We start from the raw sequence: 19745 nt of genomic DNA on the forward strand, positions 1-19745 counted from the left end.
AGAGAGGGAGAGAGAGAGAGAGAGAGAGCCTGCATATGAGGTGAGATAGATACCTGCCCGGAATACTGACTCTGCAGATACATTGCGACATGATGAGAGCGGGGTGGAAAGGTACACCAGGGAGGGGGTTGAAAATTGCAAGGCGACGCGACGCGCTGCGGCGCATAGTGCAAGTGAGAAGGAAATATAAATTTACCTTGAGCATCTGGTGCATCATCTCTCTTTCTATGAAATTCTCACAGCCTCCCCACAGCTTTGGCGGCTCACAGTCCAGTAGAGGCCAAAACCGGGATACTGGATAGTATTCTGGTTTTGCTTTGAAATTTTTCTTTCCCATATTAAAAAAAAAAAAAAAAAAAAAAAAAATTAAAAATTACATTCATTCACTTGTATTTAATAATAAAATAAACAAAATCACTAGGATCACTTTGTCTTCATTTGTTGATTATTTCTGTCAAGTTTTCCTGCAATAACGGGGGAGAAAATAGCGCGTGATGATCACTGGAATTCATCCACTAATAATCATCAAAGGCCATCTATTTTCAGATATAATTATAAGTGACTGCATTTATGCGGCCAGTGGCCAAGTTTTTAACTAATCAAACATCAGTTGACAAATGCTGTTGTCCATTTCCGGATTATTAGGAGGTAATGCTGAGGGAAGACCAGAGCCTGATGATGTTTATACATGAAGTATTTTCCTTTATTTATGACGAATTCTAACGTTTTGTGGCGATATTGAAAATTATGACGAGTGGACAGAAGAGTTTATATACAGATCAGAGGTACAGCTACACTGCCTGCCCGCTCAATGACACGAGTGAGTAATAATCCAATCGAGTAGAAAGTAGTGTAGAGATTTGTGAATTTGAGTGGAAGAGCACGAGGGCAATTTGTTTCTTCTTCTAAGGTTTTCCATAATCGGGTTGTTAATGTAATCACAAAAAATAATGTCTAGGGCCAAGTGAATAATCGGCTTCCAAATGTAGTGAAAAATCGTAGAGCGGAAAAATAGGACTTGAGCCAACTGGAACACAGTTTTTTGCTTGATACTCTCTAAAAACATAAATAATAATAACACCAATTTCATGGGGGTAAATAAAATTTCATGTCCAATGACAAGTTAAGGTTGCTTGTCGGGTTTATGAGCGTTCTACTGCCAATTAGAGTAATATTATGAATAATAGACTACTCAAGTTGGGTCTATTCATAGTGGCGAAAAATATATTTAAATCACATTGAAATACAAAAGCGTTAAATTCACTGCCTATGTTAAACACCTTGAAAATATTTATAAATTCCTTGCACCTAGCTACATCTATAATTAAATAAGTTTATCTTTAGTTCCTTAACTCCTGCCAGAAGCGTATCTCTACTTTAGTCGAAAATGAGAGGAGACCAGATGTGGTGGGTGAATCGTAGAGAAATCAAGTCGTAGAAGTAGTCGTTTTCGTCGTTCGAATCATTTCGGCATCCTCTATCTTTCATATTCCGAAAACAAACAGATCATAAAACAGGTCATAAAGTGCTACGACAACTGTTGACATTGCCGCGGTGAATATAGATAGATTCGACTGTTATGTGGCCTAAAACAGTAATGTCAGGGCTTGATAAACCAACAAAGTAGCGGTGCACATTGACACAATTTATTTAATCTCCACATAAGGTTTTGATTCTAGTACCAATAGTAGGTATTGCGAGATGTTTCTTTTGTATTCTTACGGTATCATTACGGAATTATAGTCGTTCGCTACAAGTTGTTATAACTAAAGGTAAATGCAGGCGATTCTATTGATTTTCTTATTAAAATTCAATAGAATTTCCTGTCGAAATTGTTGCTGTTTTTCTGTTAAATTTCTATTTTCACCGGGTCTTTTATTACTGGTCCTTGAGACTGAAGGGCTTGAAGCGTGCCAACTTCCAGCTCTCGTGTGAATTTGAGAACATGATAGCATATTTATTTCAAGACACTATAAAAATCTCAAATACATTGAACATAGATTTTCTGAATTTACCTCTCTGCACTTGCTAAAATGTCAATACACTGTTAGATTTTGTTTGAAAATTAATATTTTTATGAAATTTGCATTCAATTGAAAGTAGTCTGAAATTGCCCAAAGTTCAATTTTCATTGCCATATGAAGGCGAAAAATACAACTCTCAGATGAATCAAGTTTCCACAATGAAAATACATACAAGTGAAAAGTGAAAAGTGTAAAAAATAGTAAAATTGTCGTCGAATAATTTTCTCACAGTGTAATTTTCCCCCCACCAATCTCGTCATGTCCCTCGAGATTTCAGCGATTTTTCCCCTAGCCATATTAAGCCAATTCCACCCCCAACAAATATCCCACCTGAATCGCGTGTCGCGCTGGTCAGACATAAGAGTAACCGCAGCAGTGCGGGGGTGTCACTCGCCCAGAGCTGGCGCTTTTCCGTAGGGCGCACTAACTCTAACAAATTGTGTTCCCTCGATCTAAAATTTTCCGCCGATAAGAAACTGTTTCACGACTCTCGATGATTGCTGATGTTGAAAAATTACACCATCAGAAAGAAGATTGAGTGTTTTTTAAGCGCAGCCTTGTCATTGACTCGGTAACCGCGTGAATTATTGATGAGTCGTATCGAACGCGCATTTGTCGTTTCATCGAATTTCCCTCATCATCGATAAAAATTTTCCACCCACATGACCTTGTCCTTGACACGTGGTTGTAGCCTCGACTTACCTGCGTATTACAATAAGTAACCTTTTCAAAGTATAAAAATAAATAGCCTAAAAATAAATAGGAAGTTGTTAAATGAGAAAATCGGTGGAATTATCGTGAGGTAGATATTTTTTTCATCAAACCCTTCATCCCCTTGGCTTTTATTCTTGTGCTTATAACAAATTCCTATTGTAGTCCACTCAACAGTGGTTACAAAGATATGAATCTCGTGACGAAGGCAATTCACGATCACAAGATCAATCGTGAGTGGATTTATATTGCTATTAATGTAGCCCCCTGTTTTAGTCGTCCGCAAATTTTACTCTAGACTAAATTCCAAGGTTGCTTAAAAGTTGGCACGCTCGACCTTGTGTTTTTTTTTTTCACAAAAAGAACCAAAAAAAACAAATGCATCATTCTGTTTTTCAATGTGAGCAAAAGGAAAAATTGCAATGAAAGGGCTTTTTACTTATTTGTCTTTGTGACCGTCTCGTTGTTATCGTTAAAAAGTGACATGTTGAAGAAAATTACTCGTAGGAGATGATAGACAATGCCATAGTGTAATATATGAGAATAAGAAAGCGTTGACACGAATCACGCATAAATCATGTGTTCGTCCAGTGTGCTGAATGTTTTTATCAAATTATTACACAAAAACTGCCTAAAAAATTACATAAATATGGATCTATAATTTGACGAATATGAATCCATCACACATCTAGCATTTCATTAGTTTTCAATTGTTCAAGTTGTTTTCGTAAAAAAAAAAAGAAAAAAAAAACAAATAGAATCATGAATCTTATGTTCCGTAAAAACTTTGGGGCGGAAAAACCGAGTTCAGGTGAAACACGGACAGGCATCTGTGGCTCTTACGTATCTAGTGGTGTCACTAGTGGAACAGGTGCTGTTGTTACGGGTCCGGGCTCAGCACGTTTAGGTTTACGTCCAAGTCTTCCTGGGGTTGGCGGCCGTGGCCCCATAAGACGTAGCCGTGAATTTGGTTATTATCCGATGGAAGAGCATCCGACGACCCATGCGTACCGCACTCATCTCTTCCTATCACCACCTGCAGGTGTTGCTGTTGAGGAGAATAATGAGAGGATTGGACCTGTACCGAGGAGAAATTCTGGACCACATGTCATCAAGTGGGGTGGCACCAATGCTAATGCTGCTAATTTGGCTAATAATAATATTAAACGTAAGAATGGAAATCAAAAAGAACCCTCCGAACCAGCAACTCCAACCACCGCATCCAGACAGGTAAATTTTTCAATTACAACTATTTATTTTTCCATCAAGGGAACTTGCATGAAGTTTTCACTTTTCCCTATTTGATAATGATTCCTATTTGATTATTGAAAATTCGGTGTTTTTCAAACCTACGTTTTTTTCTTCTTTTTTTTACCCAGTGTAGAATAGGGAAATGAATGGAGATATGTATACCACTTGCCAGTGTATAGTGTACATATTTCTCATTTCTTAGTCCAGTTCATCGTTCAGCGAGAACTACCCCACAATATTTATCGAGTGGCCGCAAGTTTTCGCATGCCGGAAGCTATTCTCTACTTCCCGTTTCGAAACATTAGAATTTAAATCTATACAACAGTTGTTGTCGAGTAGGCAAAAACTCAACAGATACATAAACACGAGGAAATATTCCGTATGGTAGCTGTTATCGTGATGTTGGTGGCCAAAGAATTTCCCTGTTATCCACGCTGACAGTGACATTAAGGCCGAGGACGTAGTTTTCGCGTAAGGTCATATCGTACTCGTGCATTCTATCGATTAACAACAAAAACAGCCGATTACACGCTAGGTATGTAACGACTCCATGTGGTTTTTAATATTTCATTTCAAACGATTTGCTGAAGCTCGATCAGACCAACCGATATAATGCAAACATTTTCATCACTCCTCTGGTCTGTCAATTATTTAACTAGTGGAAAATTCATTGAAACCGATTAACTCAGTCAATTGTTAATTGTGATTTTTACGTAATTTGATGAGTAAAAAAAAAATTGAAAGTTGAAACAGTTGTGCATTAAATGGAAATAATGAAATTTATTTCGTACCAACACTGCAGCTATCCCACATTGGATTGAAAATTGCAGCAACCCCTGGGGAAATCAGGCATAATATTGATCTATTCAATGGAAAAGAGATCTCATTCGGCCCTGGTTAACCCTGAATAAACTTGAATAGACGCCAGCCAGCCATTTGACGTTTATTCCCCGCCACACACGTGAAAACATTGCACGATATCATAAATAGGTGAATTTGCATTACAGGTGTCATTCAGTGGGAATAGAACAGCAGGAATCTACACGCCACTCGTTGTATCAGGAAGCAGTCCACCTCGGGGTGAGCCAATATCCCTCGCGACCCTGGATCGTGATTGTTTTATCATTCCCCTCGCCTCCCTCGAGCGTTTCCTTCCAGCTGGTGTGCCGGTGAGTCAAGTGACAATAATTTTCAAAACAACATTATACATACGTACAGGGATAGGGCAAAGTGGGCTCACAAAAATGAACACTTTTCACTTGTTTTTCAATGCTATCAACTCATTCAATTTTCCAACAATTACTTGTTTTTTATTCAATACTCCCATAACGAAACAAGGGAAATTAGCTTTTCATTTCATTTCAGTTCATTTTTCTCTCAGTGTGTGTGTGTGTGTGTGTGTGTGTGTGGTGAAGTGAAGTGAAGTGAAGGGTTATTCTTATTCTTTAAGCATGCGCCAATTGCGGATAAGAAACGCGCAGGCAGTCCTCTCTCTGTGCTAGAGGTGGAGGACCCTAAACAATGTGTATTGGCACATTTTATGACACCACTCGAGCCTCTGGATCCAATTGTCGAGTCACCACTGGCTAGGCCATTGGTTCTGCAGAGAGATACAGCTGCTGAATTGATTGCCGAAATTGCACCCTCGGCTTCGCAGAGTATATTGTTGACGAATATGGAGAGGAATGGTAGGCATTTTCGAGATGACGAGTGATACAAGTACTGATACAAGATTTGACTATACAAGATGTGCTTTTTTTACCCAACGAATCATCAGCAGAATGAATGAATGTATTCAATTTTCAGTGTATTCAAAAATCAAAAATATATTCCTTTTAATTTCCCCCATTTCCAATTTCAAGTTTCATTTGAATTTCTCATGAAATAATGAGAAAATTCATAAAATTACTAATATCTTAATGGATTCTTAATGTTTTTTTTTTATATCCAATCTCCAGAATCCATTTACTATCAGATCAAACTAGTCTAGAAGTATTTTCTTTTTCATAAACAAAAAAAAAATGTCAAAACGTCTTTTCAATTTTTCCAGCGGAATTTCCATTTATAACTTATTACTTGATAAACAAGCACAGTACGGATCCAGCGGACTTCTACCAAGAAGTTCAGTGTGCAGCATTGAGGAAGTTTGATCCCCGTGACCTGCGCTATGCAGCCAGCCACACACTAGACCTTTTCAATGAGGTGGCGACGATAGCACGGCCACCCCTCGAGCCACCCGGTGGTAGGCCACCAATTCCGTCCACCGGTTACATCGTATCAATTTTCAAAGTCTTCGAGGGAGACGATGGCCTCAAGTTCGAACAGAATTGGCTGTATTGGACAGGTATAAATAATATAAAATCTCTTCGTCTGTGTTTGTAAAATCTTTAAAATGTCCAGACTTATTGTAGTACAAGACCATTTTCACGTAAAATAATTTCTCTTATTAGTGAATATTAATCCATTATCACTTGTGTTTCACTGTTATTTTGACTTATTTTGAGGTATTTAGCAGTTTTTTCTCTATGTCGAGTAGGGGCTCGAATGATCTATCGCTACCTCCCGAAATCCGTCGGTCTGAAACGCATAACTCTGCACAAATCCATGTCCCAAGGGGATAAAATGTATCTTCTCATTTGCGAGTGTTCACAGCTGCAGGATAATCTATCCGCTGCGGCGATTCTATTGCCAGCACTCCGTGCACGACTCTGTGGATACACCGGGCTCTACCGACCATCAGTATGCTTTTGACTTTTCGACCAACTATTCGATTAATTCTCGTGGAGTTGATTGATTGATTGATTGAATCGATGAGTTGACGAGATGATAAAACAAACATATTTTTAAAATCTCTTTCGCTATATAGCGCTGTTTTATATTTGTACTCGAGATGAAAAAATTGTCCATGACAATTATGCAATGAAAACGTCGCGTTTTAACGTAAATTTTTAATAAATGCTATTTAATAGGAGTAACATATCATGTGTTTGATGAGCTGTGATACAATCGAAAATTCATGGATATCACGCGGAGGAAAAAATATTCTTTAAGGACATGTTCGTTTTTTTTTTTTCCAAGAAATCATCGATTAGAATAATTAATCTGCCGTTGAACGATCGAATGTAGAAATTGCGCACATAGAATGATTCTTCTGCCCGTTTGAAAGCTTATGTTCAGAGGAGTAATGAGTGCTATTCGTAGATTCGATGCCGAAAAGTGAAATTTCAATACTTTCGTGACCAGTGATGGGCAAATTCCGATTCACTAAATGCTAAATACTAAAGAATGTTTATCCATTTTCCGAAAATACAAAATTTTCCATGTTCCTGAAAGGTAACATTTTTGATAATTAAGGACAATTCGTTGCTGTAGCTTTGACAAAATGAAAATTCCAAAATGGAGGACTCTAAACATTAAGAGAAAATATGCTAAATTCAATGGCCAAGGGAAAACCCGACGTAGCCGGGCAAATAATCGAGATATGTGATATTTAAACTCATGTCCCAACTCATGTTCATATTGTCTTTGTCTTGTCCATCTTATTGCTGTATTATCAATTCGGATTGGAGGATTGAAATTTCTATAAATATGAAGGAGATCACTCTGTTTATCAGTTGAGAAGAAATGAAATTTTTTTTTTTCCACTTACTTACGATTTTGGATCAATATCCCTTACGTACACAACTAATCAATACCTACGAAATGATTAAGTACAAAGTCGATATGTACTTAGGAATTAATCCATCTTGGATTAGCTATATGCAATGAGGGCTAAGACTAAGACTATATAAATTATAGTACTAAGTAATATATAAAAGAGAATGTTCCAGGAATTTAGGGAGATTTTTCCACTTTTCTGGAAATTACCGGTTTTCCTAGAAAATTCTTGAAAATTCTCATACCGCTTTTCCGGTATAGTCCTCGCTTATTAATTTTATTATATATTATCTCTACTTGTTACTTGATGAAGGATTGATTAATTCCTAAGAACAGGCATACTAAAGTACTAATGTACTTAATAGTGTCCATCACTGTTCATGGTTATTTAGGAGAATTTTATCAGTGATTTGTAGGGTATACGATAGGTAAGAATTCTAAAATCAGAGGTATAAATTAAATTTATCGACAAGTTATTGTAGAATAATTTGACATTTTTAGTACAAAACCAAGGAGAAACAAGAGTTTTAAATAATTAAGATTTAATTAAGCTTGTTGCAATAAGACAATAGATGATTGCGCCGGCGCAATATCTTCTCTCAAATAACTAAAAACAAAATTGGAGATATATGAAAATTTTTATCGCTCATATAATAACGAAAGAATAGGAAGGGGAAAGCTGCACAGACAAATGATGAAATTATGACATTGCATTGTATACACATTGACATTGACCATTGAACAAGAGCCCTGAAAGAAACTTATAATCTCAAGAGCCTTGGAAATTTTTCTGTGATTCAAAAGTGGTGTATCAACTTGATTTGATACCCACGGTATTATATAATAAATGATTAAAATAAAATATTCAACAGACAAACTGTGATTGTACGTTCGTAACATATACATTTGTGAAACAAACGCATTGTCATTGATAAATTGATTTTGAGTTTATTTTGTCGATTGAGAGATGTTCAGAAATGAAGATGTATGATTCATCGATAAATATCAAAATTTTCTCTTTAAATTCTATGGCTTTTATGGAGAATTCAATGAGTGTAATATAAATAAAGAGGATGATGCAATAAAATTCACATTTTACCATGTGGTTTTCTTTCATTATTTATTCCTTTTTTTTATTTACAATTAAGTATGCAACATCAAATTAAATAGATATTTATTTATTTATTTATTTATTTATGTATTTTCTTCCTAGTAACCTACAGGCCCACGAAATCTCTTTCTGCCATCGACCTATGGGATAATAAAAGAGAAAAATCTCTTGTTTATAGAAAATTATTAATTACTAAGATTCTTTAAGGATATCCAAATATATTTCGCAATGTAAACGTTGCGTAGAAACGTTTTAAATAGTTTTACGGAAATTCCTAAAATAATTGAAAAGTTGAAATTCAAAAATATTATAAACCTGTTCATAAATAACTGGTATAAGCAAATGTTCTATCTACCCTAAATATCATTCCATCGGAAATCACCAAAAAATTTGCCTGTGCTCATAATTCCCTCAATTTTAGAAGAAAAAAAAATCAAGTTTTTTGAAATTTAAACAATTGAATATCCTCAAAGGCGATGTAAAAACAAGCCTCAGACAAATTATTTTTTATAATTATAAACTTACCAACGATCTTTTGCACTCATAGAGAACGTATTTTAGGGCTTGACAATCCTCCGGAACAGACCCATCCGTCATCCTGATGCACTCTTTCGGTGTTTTTTTATACTGCAAAGACACCTCCCATTATATATAATTAATAATTCCATAAAAACAACACTCAACATCTACTCAACTATTCTGCAGCAATCACTCTCCAACAGGCAAATCTTCAAATCCGCTCTGACCCCGGCACATCTTGTCTGATCCTTCAACCGTTCATTCTTTTTCTCAAATATCATACGAGAAGGTCGAGCACTATTTTGCTTGGGTTTCTTTGAATCTTTATCATCATTCAACATTTTTTTACCAACGTGAGACTCTCGTCAAAACATCCACAAACTGATTGGCTGATGCCTTATTGCCTTGCTGATGCTGCGCGGTTACTAAATTTTTGTGGAATTTTTAGCCTCTCTCCAAAGAGGATAGACTAAAGTAGAGGCTCAGATCTCGGGGTTTCGGTGACCCCAAGCTAAAAATAGTACGACCCCAACGGAGGGATGGCGCCACGGTCGAATCTGACGGCTGGGCGAACTCCCTTATGTATAGATATTCCGAATTTTTATTTTTTTCCTCATTGAAGTAGTTTTGAAGAAAATTGGGAGCTAATAAAAAATATTTGCTAGTTAGTACTTTTTTTAAAATAAATTTTTGAAAAATCATTCCTGAAAAAAAAAGGCGTTATATCCCCCCTATTTCATTATTTCCAAAAATTTTTATTACCAATCGGTAGCAAATTGTTTGAAGATTTTTGCGAGTTAAGAAACAATCGTCAATGCACTCCTATTATTGTGTAAATAAACAATTCCAATTTCAACTGAAAACCAGAGTTGATGACCAGAATTTGTAGCAGAGATGTCAGACAAGATATGAATGTTTTTGTTGGCTCAAATGACAGAGCGGGTCAAGAAATGGCGTACTAAGGCCTCTAAACAAGACAAATGTCTCTAAAGATGATGTCTGTTTCCAATTGAAAAGCGCAATTGTGACAACATTGTCCAGTGGGGTCTAGGAGTCTCCTCTGGTTCAAAACCATCTTTAGAGACCCTAGCACGCCATTTCTCGACCCGCTCTTTCATTTGAGCACAAAAAAACATTCATATCTTGTCTGACATCTCTGTTACAAACTCTGGTCATCAACTCTGGTTTTTAGTTGAAATTGGAATTGGTAATTTACACAATAATAGGATTGCATTGACGATTTTTTCTTAACTCGCAAAATTCTTCAAACAATTTGCTATCGATTGGTGATAAATTTTTTTGGAAATAATGAAATAGAGGGGATAACGCCTTTTTTTTCAGAGGTGATTTTTCAAAAATTTATTTTAAAAAAGTACTAACTAGCAAATGTTTTTTATTAGCTCGCAATTTCCTTGAAAACTACTTCAATGAGGAAAAAAATAAAAATTTGGAATATCTATACATGAGGGGCTAATTGTTCGGATCTCTGCACGCCCAGCCGTCAGATTCGACCGTGGCGCCATCCCTCCGTTGGGGTCGTACTAATTCCGACTTGTGGTCACCGAAACCCCGAGATCTGAGCCTCTACTTTAGTCTATCCTCTTTGCCTCTCTCTCTCTCTCTCTCTCCCTCTCTCGCGTTTTGCGGCCAACTCCGAAGCTTTATAACAAAATTTGCACAGTCGGTAACAGACAAAGCTTCAAAATGTGATAGTTGACTGGGAAAAGGTACCACTCCCACCACTGGTTCTGTTGATAATGGTGTGTGCGGTATTAGCTGCCGGGGGGGTGGGAACAGCATTTAACGTCGTTGTCTGTTGATTTCACGTTGTGCATAGGCCTTGGTATAACCTAAAACTAACATCGAGTGACAACGAAAATAAGAAAAAGAAGAAAAAAATTCAGTTAAAAGGAGAATTCAACGAGGCAATGGGTGGAATCAACAGTATTTTTTCATTTTTCGCCTACTGGTACTTCAGGTACACAATTGTGACCGAGTTGTACATGGTTGCCAAGTGGGAGAGGTATTTTATGAGTATCCTTTGATGAAAAAAAACCAGGAGAACGATTCTGATGAATAAGATGAGAAAGAGGAAGCAAAATGACTTTTATCAAATTGTGAATGTCCTCTGATTGAACTGTTGGAAAAATCCAAGTGTCTGAATATGTTTATTGTGTTTTTTTTTTCTAACGTGTAAAGATTGTCAATTTATTCGATATAGTCAGGCTAAAATATCTTTTCCCTTTGAAAAATTGTATTTCAATTGTTTTCATTGAGAAATCAAATCACATTTCGATCATAGAAACCTGTGCCCTGAAATTAATTTTCTGAGGGAAATAGTATGTCATATGATTGCAGCAAACTCATATTCGCCAGAAAAGTTTTTTTCGGCCTAATGACAAACAATATTCTTTGTACAAAAAATTTCAAAACTTATTACGATAACAGAGCGAGAGAATTTAACTTTTTATTTTTCGATGCTCATCAAAAGTTTGTACTCGTCAAAACAAGTCATTCAACAGATTTTTATGAGCACCTTTGAATAAATCTTACTGTGTTCTACAAAACTTTCGCTTTTCATTCTTTTCATTCATTCTCCGTGAAAAATTTACTCGTTTCTGTAATTTCATTGACTCATCCTGTTTCATAATTTCATCACTAAAACAAAAGTATTTTCCTCAATAAAAACTTGAAAGATATCTTCTTCCTCGTGATGTTTGGACTCCTCTTTTTATTCAACTACAACGTACTATTACCTACTACCACAAGTTTATTTATTCGCCAATAATAATTACAATTGTTAACATGGATTACTCAAACTACCTGTGCACACGGGCGGGGCAGAGCTTACAATAGAATAAACCAACCTACATTATTTACATATCCATAACTATATTGCTTGAATGATAAAACTGTGACAATTAATTAATCTCTATTCTTATCAATTTGTTATATCGAAAATCAGGCTAAATACAGATATTTTGGCAATAATCAATTATTTCTTTTCTCAGTCTTTTTTGTTTAATTGTAAGTTTTGGGCGGTGATTTTAATACCGACATTGTCAACAATTTTTTTTCTCTCTTCAACAGGGATAGAATAATCAACTTCGTCGTTTTTTATACAATTCACCATTTTGCTCATTAGTCTCGGAATATTCTACGCTTTTTTCGATTTTTCTCCATCATTAGTTGAACTTGAAATTTGTGTCTATTTGTTTCACTCATTATTATCGAGACAAGTGTCTCACATAATCGATACAACACAAGTAGAAAGAAGCCTTGGTCCGAGTGTCATCATGAATATATGGTCAATAAATATCAATTCTTCATCCATGTGAAGAATCGTAATCATTTGAAATAATCAACGACAGACAGAAGACAGAATTATTAAACCAATAATTTGTCGCTCAACAATTCATTCTTTTTCACTTGTTTCCCTCGGTTATTAACCTCTAATTAGCTGCCAATTTTCCATCCTTAGGCTATTTCTTAAATTCACCTAATTCATTTTTTACTTTAATAATAATTTTTATCGATAAAAATAAAAACTCTCATTTGATTCACATTAGTTGGTTTTTCCACTAGTTTTGGATGAAATTTTAATCACCGAATCATCAGCTGAATTTCAGCCATCATCAATAGATTAATAATTTCATGAAAATTAATTTAACTGAATGAAAAAATCACTCACCACTTTTCAACAAATGAATTAATCAATCAATCAATTAATCAATTAATTAATTAATTAATTAATAGTAAATACACATCATACATGATTATTGATAATAGAAGTAGGCACGATAGGATTAGTAATAAATGTGTCACGTGAATGACGCGATCCTTGGGAAGAGTTATTTTCACATTTTAATGCATTAAATAATTATTAATCATGAGCACGATGTTGAAAGTAATAAATCACGTTATGGAGTAAAGCTTTCCTTGCTTGTTGAGTAATAAATTCACCTTCTATCGATACACATAAATCATTAATTAACTGCAAAAATTGTGATTAACATATGGATACCCTTTACTACCTTCCAATACTGTTTGGAGACTGTGAATTATTATCCTCTAAAAGCTGTCATCCATTCTAGAATGCAAATAAACTTTTACAAATTCCTGATTATCAACTCTTCAAACAAAACAATGCTCTCTTCGATGTTATATCGATAATAAAAAACACGAGGATGATGACAATATGATTTTTTTATGATGAATCCATCCTCAAATTTAGTGGGGAAGTGAGAAAAACTGTTTTCAAGAATAATATTTAAATCGAAAATGCTTTTGACATTTTTAAAAATTCACAATTATTCACGAAAAGAATAAAATAAAATATAATTTGAAACAAGTTTTCGATTTTTCGATTTTGATTTTTGAAGAAAATGTCGAATCTCTCTCTTAGATTATGAAATATTTGAAATATTTGTATGTTTTAAAAACACGATGATTCAATTTCACTGTAGAAAAAAAAACAAGTTTTTCCCGAATATTTCTGAATTTAAGAGACATATCAAAATTTTCCCAACAAACAAGATCTCAAAAACAATTCCAACCCCTTCTCCAATCCCAAATCCTCACAATAACGAGTGCTTTGAGTTGAAAACTTGGAAATTAGTTATTTCAAATGTTCTCGGCCGAAAAAAATTTGTCATTAGAAATGATCAATTCAATTGCCATTTTCTCACTTCCTCTCTAAAATCAATATTCACAATAATAAAATAATCGACGCACAATGAAAACATAATGCTATTCAAATCACCGGTAGATAAGAAATGGATCTACTGTCCATCATAATATCATTCTCACTGTCCAATCGTCTCACACGTACCCTCTGCTTGTAATGATACTCTTTGAGATAACTTTTAAGTGTCTTTGGCAGCTGTAACTTGTTTATGCCGTCGTAAGTTGTTCTCGTTGTAATGACAGCACGACAGAGATGCTGAAGTGGAAATGCAAAATTCCGATGCAGTGGAATTGTCAACATTGGCTCAAAGAACATGCAGCAAGATGGATCCTTGTAATGTTCAATCAGGCCACAGACCTGTGACGAAGACAAAACGGAAAGTACACAATGCCCGATAAACCCATAATCATTAATTTTAATCTGAAATTGAGACTGAATTACCGTTTCAGAGGCGTAAACACCGGGGTCGTGTGAGTCAAAGCTGAATTTGTGATTCCACTGTTCAATTCTCGCATGAAGGGATCTTCCGTATTTGCGAAAGCTCACGGAGAAGAGAAATTCCTCTTGGGCTGAGTCTCTAAGGAGAAATGTGCCCTCTTGTTTACCGTCTAGAAGACGTTCTGCTTCGTAACGATCCATTTTACCCCAGTAAAACGAACAGGCCGTTATTGAACGCAAATCTGGCACTAGGCAGTGTACGTAATCGACCTGGAATTATTAATTATTTCATGGGGTTAATATTAAACAAGTTTCCGAATGGATTAATTAATCGAATAAAAACAAAAAAGTGCATATTCAGTTGTCTGTCATTAATTTCAAATTAGTAGGATTCCTTCCTCAAGTTTAACCTCAGGAAAATTCAATAGTTTTTTTTAAAGACAATTTAAGAAATTTTTTTTTAGTGAACTGAAATGATTTTAAATTAGATAGTACAATTTGATATCACAAAAGTTCATGCTCCTACAATGCTACATCAATGTTGAGGTCTCCTCAGTCGTAAGTTAATTATTTAAATTTTATGTTTCTCCTGAATAGTTTTTCTTAAACTGGACTTGAGAACAGTATAACTTTTTTGCTAGTTAATTAGAAATTTGCTTCTGAATGGTAAATTGGGGAACAAGATATACCAACCATGAAACCTTAATATGATCCCTAAGTATCCCAAATGTCTAATATGAGCTCCATATGCCCTGGTTAAACATGTAATAGACGCCGACTAAATTAAAATTAAACTGAAGCAATTTATTTATTCATTTAAAAAGCAGTGTACTTTATCATAATCTACCTCGAATGAACAATTAATTAATTGATTAATTCAATCGGAAAAGGAAAATTTCTTCCATGTTGAGTTTTTAAAATTGTGATGACGTGCATTAATCAAGCTTTATGGATGATAGTTGTGTAATTGAAATTTAATTGATAACGAAAAAATATGCGGATAGAGCAGATGACGTCTCTCATGAATACATCAATGGAAATAATGATTGAATTGTGAGATTTATGGAAGAGAGAGGTAGGTTGCATCATCCTGACAAGCCTTCTTTCACTTCCTCCATGTTTGTTGTTGCAGACTAATGATCTTTGAATGACGTAAATCCATAGTTTCGCAATTCATTAATAATCTAATGATGAAGTGGTGAATCGAGATGAGTGAATGCTACAATTCTAGGTATTTGTGCATTTGGTGAAGAAATCTCCAGAAACAAATGTCTTTCGTAGAAAACTTTTCCCATATATTCTGATACTTTCTTCTAGATTTATCCGTTATCACGATGATTTCGAAATTAACAGAATGTGAAAATAGTTTTTTAGATTTTTTAAACTTTCAAATAGTTTGATGAGTAATTTTTCACGAAAAGACGATAGAAAAATCATTGTACAGATGATTTTTCATCTAAAAAAAAATTTCTACAAAGAATGGCTTTTTATATCTTCTCCTATTACGAGGTAAAACATATACAAATTTCAAAAAATCAAAAGGAGTTGAGTACATTTTTACAATACTTTTTTTCATTGCACAGCAGATTGAGATGTACAAAAATATACAAATAGAATCGTACATTTTAACAATAAAAAACAACTTCTTGGGGCCACTATGCGGTCATCATAATATCAAAAGAAAATTCAACTTTAATTCGAAATTTCATTTCAATCACCTCCTCGGGCAATCTTTATTCAATCTAATACATTTTATCAGTCTTTAAACCCTAACCAAACCCGAACAAATTCATAACTGATTCTGTTAAAAAACTGATTACTGAGTTGCAATTACTAATTTATTCATTCTAGCAATAGTCAATTCCATCAAAACAACCCTGAAAAATCTTTTCGTCACCAGCAGTCATGACCCTTTAATAATTGTAGATTTTGCTTTCTTACTTATGAATTCAAGTAAAAATACTTGCCTGAGTATGGGCCGGTCTTTCGATGTTTGGAACTAGAGTGAAATCGATCTGTGATAATGCAGTGAGTGCAGCAGCTTGAATACCAGCATGTGCCTGAAACAACGCAGCTAGGCTATCAACAGTGATGCCATTGGGATGCACCTGAATAGCTGATGAATAATTAGGCCGATAACCAGGTGGTGGTTCCACCCCCTCCTCCATTTCCCTGGCTCTCTGCTGTCTCGCTCTCTCGTCGCAGTCCTGCAAGAATCATTTAGGATTTAGCATCTATTTTCAAGATCCGTCTGCCGATAACCGATGTAAAAAATTAATTACAATTCATTTATTGAAATCAAAATTTCTCGGAAATTATTCAAGGTAGGAAAAAATAGTTCAAATGAAAATACTTCCTGTTGTGCTTATTTTTTCTCTATTCTAATTATTTCCGAAGATATTGAGGGTCAAATTTATCGTCCAGTGTGAAATTTGACAACAATTTTGACAATAATTTTTTTTTGCATTAAAAAAATTAAACACGTGGACGTTTGCATTTTTTAAAATAAATGAGTTTCGTTATTGTTGTTAATAATGGAATACAGGCTTAAAATATTGTCAAGTTCAGTCGAGTCCAGTCCAGTCCAGTTATGCTTCATACTTTCAGTTGAAAAACATTTCGATATCTCCTGCAGGCGTATAATTTTAAGAATGGAAAGGAAAAAAGTAAGAATGGAAATAGAAACGTCAGTGGATGATTACGATGATCGCTGATAGCTGACTGGTAATTATCGACTTTTCAATATCATTATCTAGAAAGTGGAATTATGATTTTTCAAGTGGCACTCACTTCCATCGGAAATTCAGCAGGATTGAACCTCGATAAATCGATAACAGGACTAGGTGGTAGTGGTCCCAATTCAGGGCTCTGTGGTGCTGATCTGTTGTTAAAAACAACACCAGCACCCATGGGATGCTCCTCAGTTCTTCTATAACCCGTACAAACACACTCCGAGCTGTTATTCGATTGCTCCGGTATATCAGTATTTTTCGATCCTTTATTCTTCGCGCAATTGAATTTTAGGACCCAATTTGTTCGTTTCTTCTTGGATGATAACGCATGATTGCACACTGGATTTTGATCTTTATCACGTTGTTTACCTGGAATAATAATTCAGGGATATGATGAATGAATGGAGTAGTCTGGGTGAAGAGGGATCGTGCAAATCACTTTCATCTAAATGAATCCCTGTTCCTTGTACAGAATAGGAATAATAGAAAGCCGGGAATGTGGATGTGATGCAGTGGAAAATTATTTAGGTTTAAAGTTTGAAAATTATTCACAATTTTATTAAAAGTAATAATAATATAAGAATTATAAAATATATTTTCATAGCAATTTAATACAAGTTAAAAAACCAAAACAACCAAAGTTCATATGGAAATAATATTCGAATAAAATCTGTCGCGTAGAATTTTAGATTTCAACAATTAGTTAACTAATTTGGTTACACACTAGCGTAAAATAATGGTTTTGCTAGATATCTGAGCAGTAAAGGAAGATAGGGAAATTTTTGTCTCCTTTGAATTCTTGCATATTCAATGAAAAATGAATCAATCTTTTGACAGATTATTTTGTAATTATGAAATCGCAGAGATATGGAATATGGAATTCAGTGTCACTTTCCCCGAAATTACTACTAAATTGTCAGTGAAATTTGATTTTTTTTCCAACAGTCTACGAAAATTTTCTCCATCTCTCTCAAAGTTCACAATATATTTAACAAAAACTAAATCTAAATCCTCATTGAATGATTTTTTAATCATAAAATAACTGTCCCCATTTTCCTTTAAACATGGTTAAAATGAAAATCAACATAAAAAGTCTCATTACTCTTCACCAGGTTCAATCAAGAAAACAAAAATGTCAACTCACTTTTTCTCTTTCCAAACGAAAGTGTCTTCGAAGTTCTTCTCAATACCGGATTACCAGGACTATCCTCAGCACTACTACTACTACTACTATTACTTCCCCCCGAGCTGCTGCAGCCAGGCTCCTGTTGCTTCACATCCACCTCATTGGCACCTCCAAAATTTCCATTACTACAAATCTTGACTTGCTCCTGCGACTCAATGGGCTGACTATAAATAGTTTCAAACCTAGCATTATGATTATCCAATGATATATTCAACTGTTCGTTGTCAATATTTCGATTCTGCTTATTATCCTCGGTCGCCAATGTATCATGTCCATTTTGATTACCATTACTCTCATTATTATCACGATTATCAACATCATTATTTCCCATCTCGTTGATATTAGGACTGTTACAATCGTTATTGAACGCTTCCGTTTGTTTTCCACTCATTCTGAAGAATTCTCGAAAGCTAGCTAAATGCTGTCCCATAATTAAACAACCTCACACGCATTTTACCACTCACATCACAATTCTCTCTACCATTCGCCTCCAAATACTGGAGTGAGTTATCACAACTGATCAATTCCCCTAATGTCTCTTTCTCATCATTTTAATAATTCCCCTCATTGAACATTGATACCACTGCCAGTGAAACACACTACCAATTCAACCTCTCGTTTCGTCTACTACCTACTGATGCACTTGTTAGCCCCGTTAACATGCCTTCTTAACCAGGCAATCGAGTGTTGAAGACGAGGACAAACAGATGTGTACGAGATTTAACAAAACAAGTGAGACCAACTTTTTTTTTTTTTTTTATCGTTGGGGCGGGGGAGATGAGTCACGCTGAAATGTCTTTACTAAAATGTCTCTTTTCACGAAGGGAAATAAGAAACACTGCTGAATGGAACAATTCACAGGCTATCCCACCGACGTTCCCCTGATTGATTGTTGATGATTAAATCCGAGGGAGAAGTGAAAGTTATCGTGTTGCATAGACTTTACGGTCACGGAAAATAGCCGAGGCGTGACGATGTTTTTATTTACTATTAAAATAAGACTCACATGTAATCGCCATTTTTTGGGGAATAATGAGTGATTTTTTCATGGGTTTTAAAGGTCACGAGAGAATTGCACTTGTGTCAATAATAATTCATCAGAGATACTCGTGACACGACATGTCAGAACGGGTTGAGACTCGTTCGTGCCTGTCTTGACAGACGGAACGACGGAAGTCTGGGGATTAATCACTCGCGTTGGAAATTTTCAACGTTGCACTGGGGTTTATCATCGTTGTTTTGGGGATTTTTGGGGCACTGGGGGTGCTGTGGAGATGAGGTCAGGGGCAGTTGGCTTGTGTTGCCCTGCGGGTTTATTGTTTATCACGAGTCAATGGAGATTTTGGGATTATATACTACTGCGTCGTCAGCCATTTTCCATGGACAGAACTCCCACTCCTCCATGACGCATGACCTGTCCAATATGGTT

At 35.4% G+C, this 19745-nt stretch overlaps 3 protein-coding genes across 6 annotated transcripts; 1 reads left to right on the forward strand and 2 right to left on the reverse strand.

Annotated features, from left to right (window-relative positions):
• Positions 1-378: 378 nt before the first annotated feature.
• LOC107043784 lies at positions 379-8746 on the forward strand. Of its 4 annotated transcripts, XM_015265428.2 has the most exons (7): positions 379-648; positions 779-820; positions 3778-3965; positions 4994-5155; positions 5437-5674; positions 6037-6330; positions 6523-8746. In XM_015265428.2, the coding sequence occupies exons 1-7, from the start codon at positions 618-620 to the stop codon at positions 6735-6737; spliced, it is 1170 nt and encodes a 389-aa protein (XP_015120914.1). In that variant the 5' UTR covers positions 379-617; the 3' UTR covers positions 6738-8746. The 4 variants fall into 4 exon arrangements, with proteins under 4 accessions (XP_015120914.1, XP_015120913.1, XP_015120912.1 ...); XM_015265427.2 differs by having other exon boundaries at positions 379-820; XM_015265426.2 differs by lacking the exons at positions 379-648; positions 779-820 and adding an exon at positions 831-3705.
• A 103-nt stretch (positions 8747-8849) lies between these two features.
• LOC107043785 (cytochrome c oxidase assembly factor 5) lies at positions 8850-9715 on the reverse strand. Its single transcript, XM_015265429.2, has 3 exons — positions 9450-9715; positions 9280-9381; positions 8850-8894 (listed from the first exon to the last, which is right to left on the reverse strand). Exons 1-3 carry the CDS (start codon positions 9612-9614, stop codon positions 8853-8855), a joined length of 309 nt encoding a protein of 102 aa, XP_015120915.1. The 5' UTR covers positions 9615-9715; the 3' UTR covers positions 8850-8852.
• A 2310-nt stretch (positions 9716-12025) lies between these two features.
• On the reverse strand, positions 12026-19700 carry LOC107043795. Its single transcript, XM_015265441.1, has 5 exons — positions 18275-19700; positions 17189-17499; positions 16366-16605; positions 14402-14668; positions 12026-14317 (listed from the first exon to the last, which is right to left on the reverse strand). Exons 1-5 carry the CDS (start codon positions 18744-18746, stop codon positions 14027-14029), a joined length of 1581 nt encoding a protein of 526 aa, XP_015120927.1. The 5' UTR covers positions 18747-19700; the 3' UTR covers positions 12026-14026.
• Between the last annotated feature and the right edge of the window lie 45 nt (positions 19701-19745).

The sequence above is a fragment of the Diachasma alloeum genome, unplaced genomic scaffold (genome assembly GCF_001412515.2).
Source record: "Diachasma alloeum isolate Michigan unplaced genomic scaffold, Dall2.0 Dall_scaffold_00627, whole genome shotgun sequence".
Lineage (NCBI taxonomy): Eukaryota > Metazoa > Arthropoda > Insecta > Hymenoptera > Braconidae > Diachasma > Diachasma alloeum.

Coding starts and splice junctions, on each gene's coding strand:
- LOC107043784 (XM_015265425.2), top strand. CDS start 3,498: ATGAATCTTATGTTCCGTAAAAACTTTGGGGCGGAAAAACCGAGTTCA. Junction 3,966..4,993: donor CAACCACCGCATCCAGACAG/GTAAATTTTTCA, acceptor TTTGCATTACAG/GTGTCATTCAGTGGGAATAG. Junction 5,675..6,036: donor GACGAATATGGAGAGGAATG/GTAGGCATTTTC, acceptor CAATTTTTCCAG/CGGAATTTCCATTTATAACT.
- LOC107043785 (XM_015265429.2), bottom strand. CDS start 9,614: ATGTTGAATGATGATAAAGATTCAAAGAAACCCAAGCAAAATAGTGCT. Junction 9,382..9,449: donor AGAGTGATTGCTGCAGAATA/GTTGAGTAGATG, acceptor GTGTCTTTGCAG/TATAAAAAAACACCGAAAGA. Junction 8,895..9,279: donor ATGAGTGCAAAAGATCGTTG/GTAAGTTTATAA, acceptor ATTATCCCATAG/GTCGATGGCAGAAAGAGATT.
- LOC107043795 (XM_015265441.1), bottom strand. CDS start 18,746: ATGGGACAGCATTTAGCTAGCTTTCGAGAATTCTTCAGAATGAGTGGA. Junction 17,500..18,274: donor TTCGTTTGGAAAGAGAAAAA/GTGAGTTGACAT, acceptor TTATTATTCCAG/GTAAACAACGTGATAAAGAT. Junction 16,606..17,188: donor CTGCTGAATTTCCGATGGAA/GTGAGTGCCACT, acceptor TGATTCTTGCAG/GACTGCGACGAGAGAGCGAG.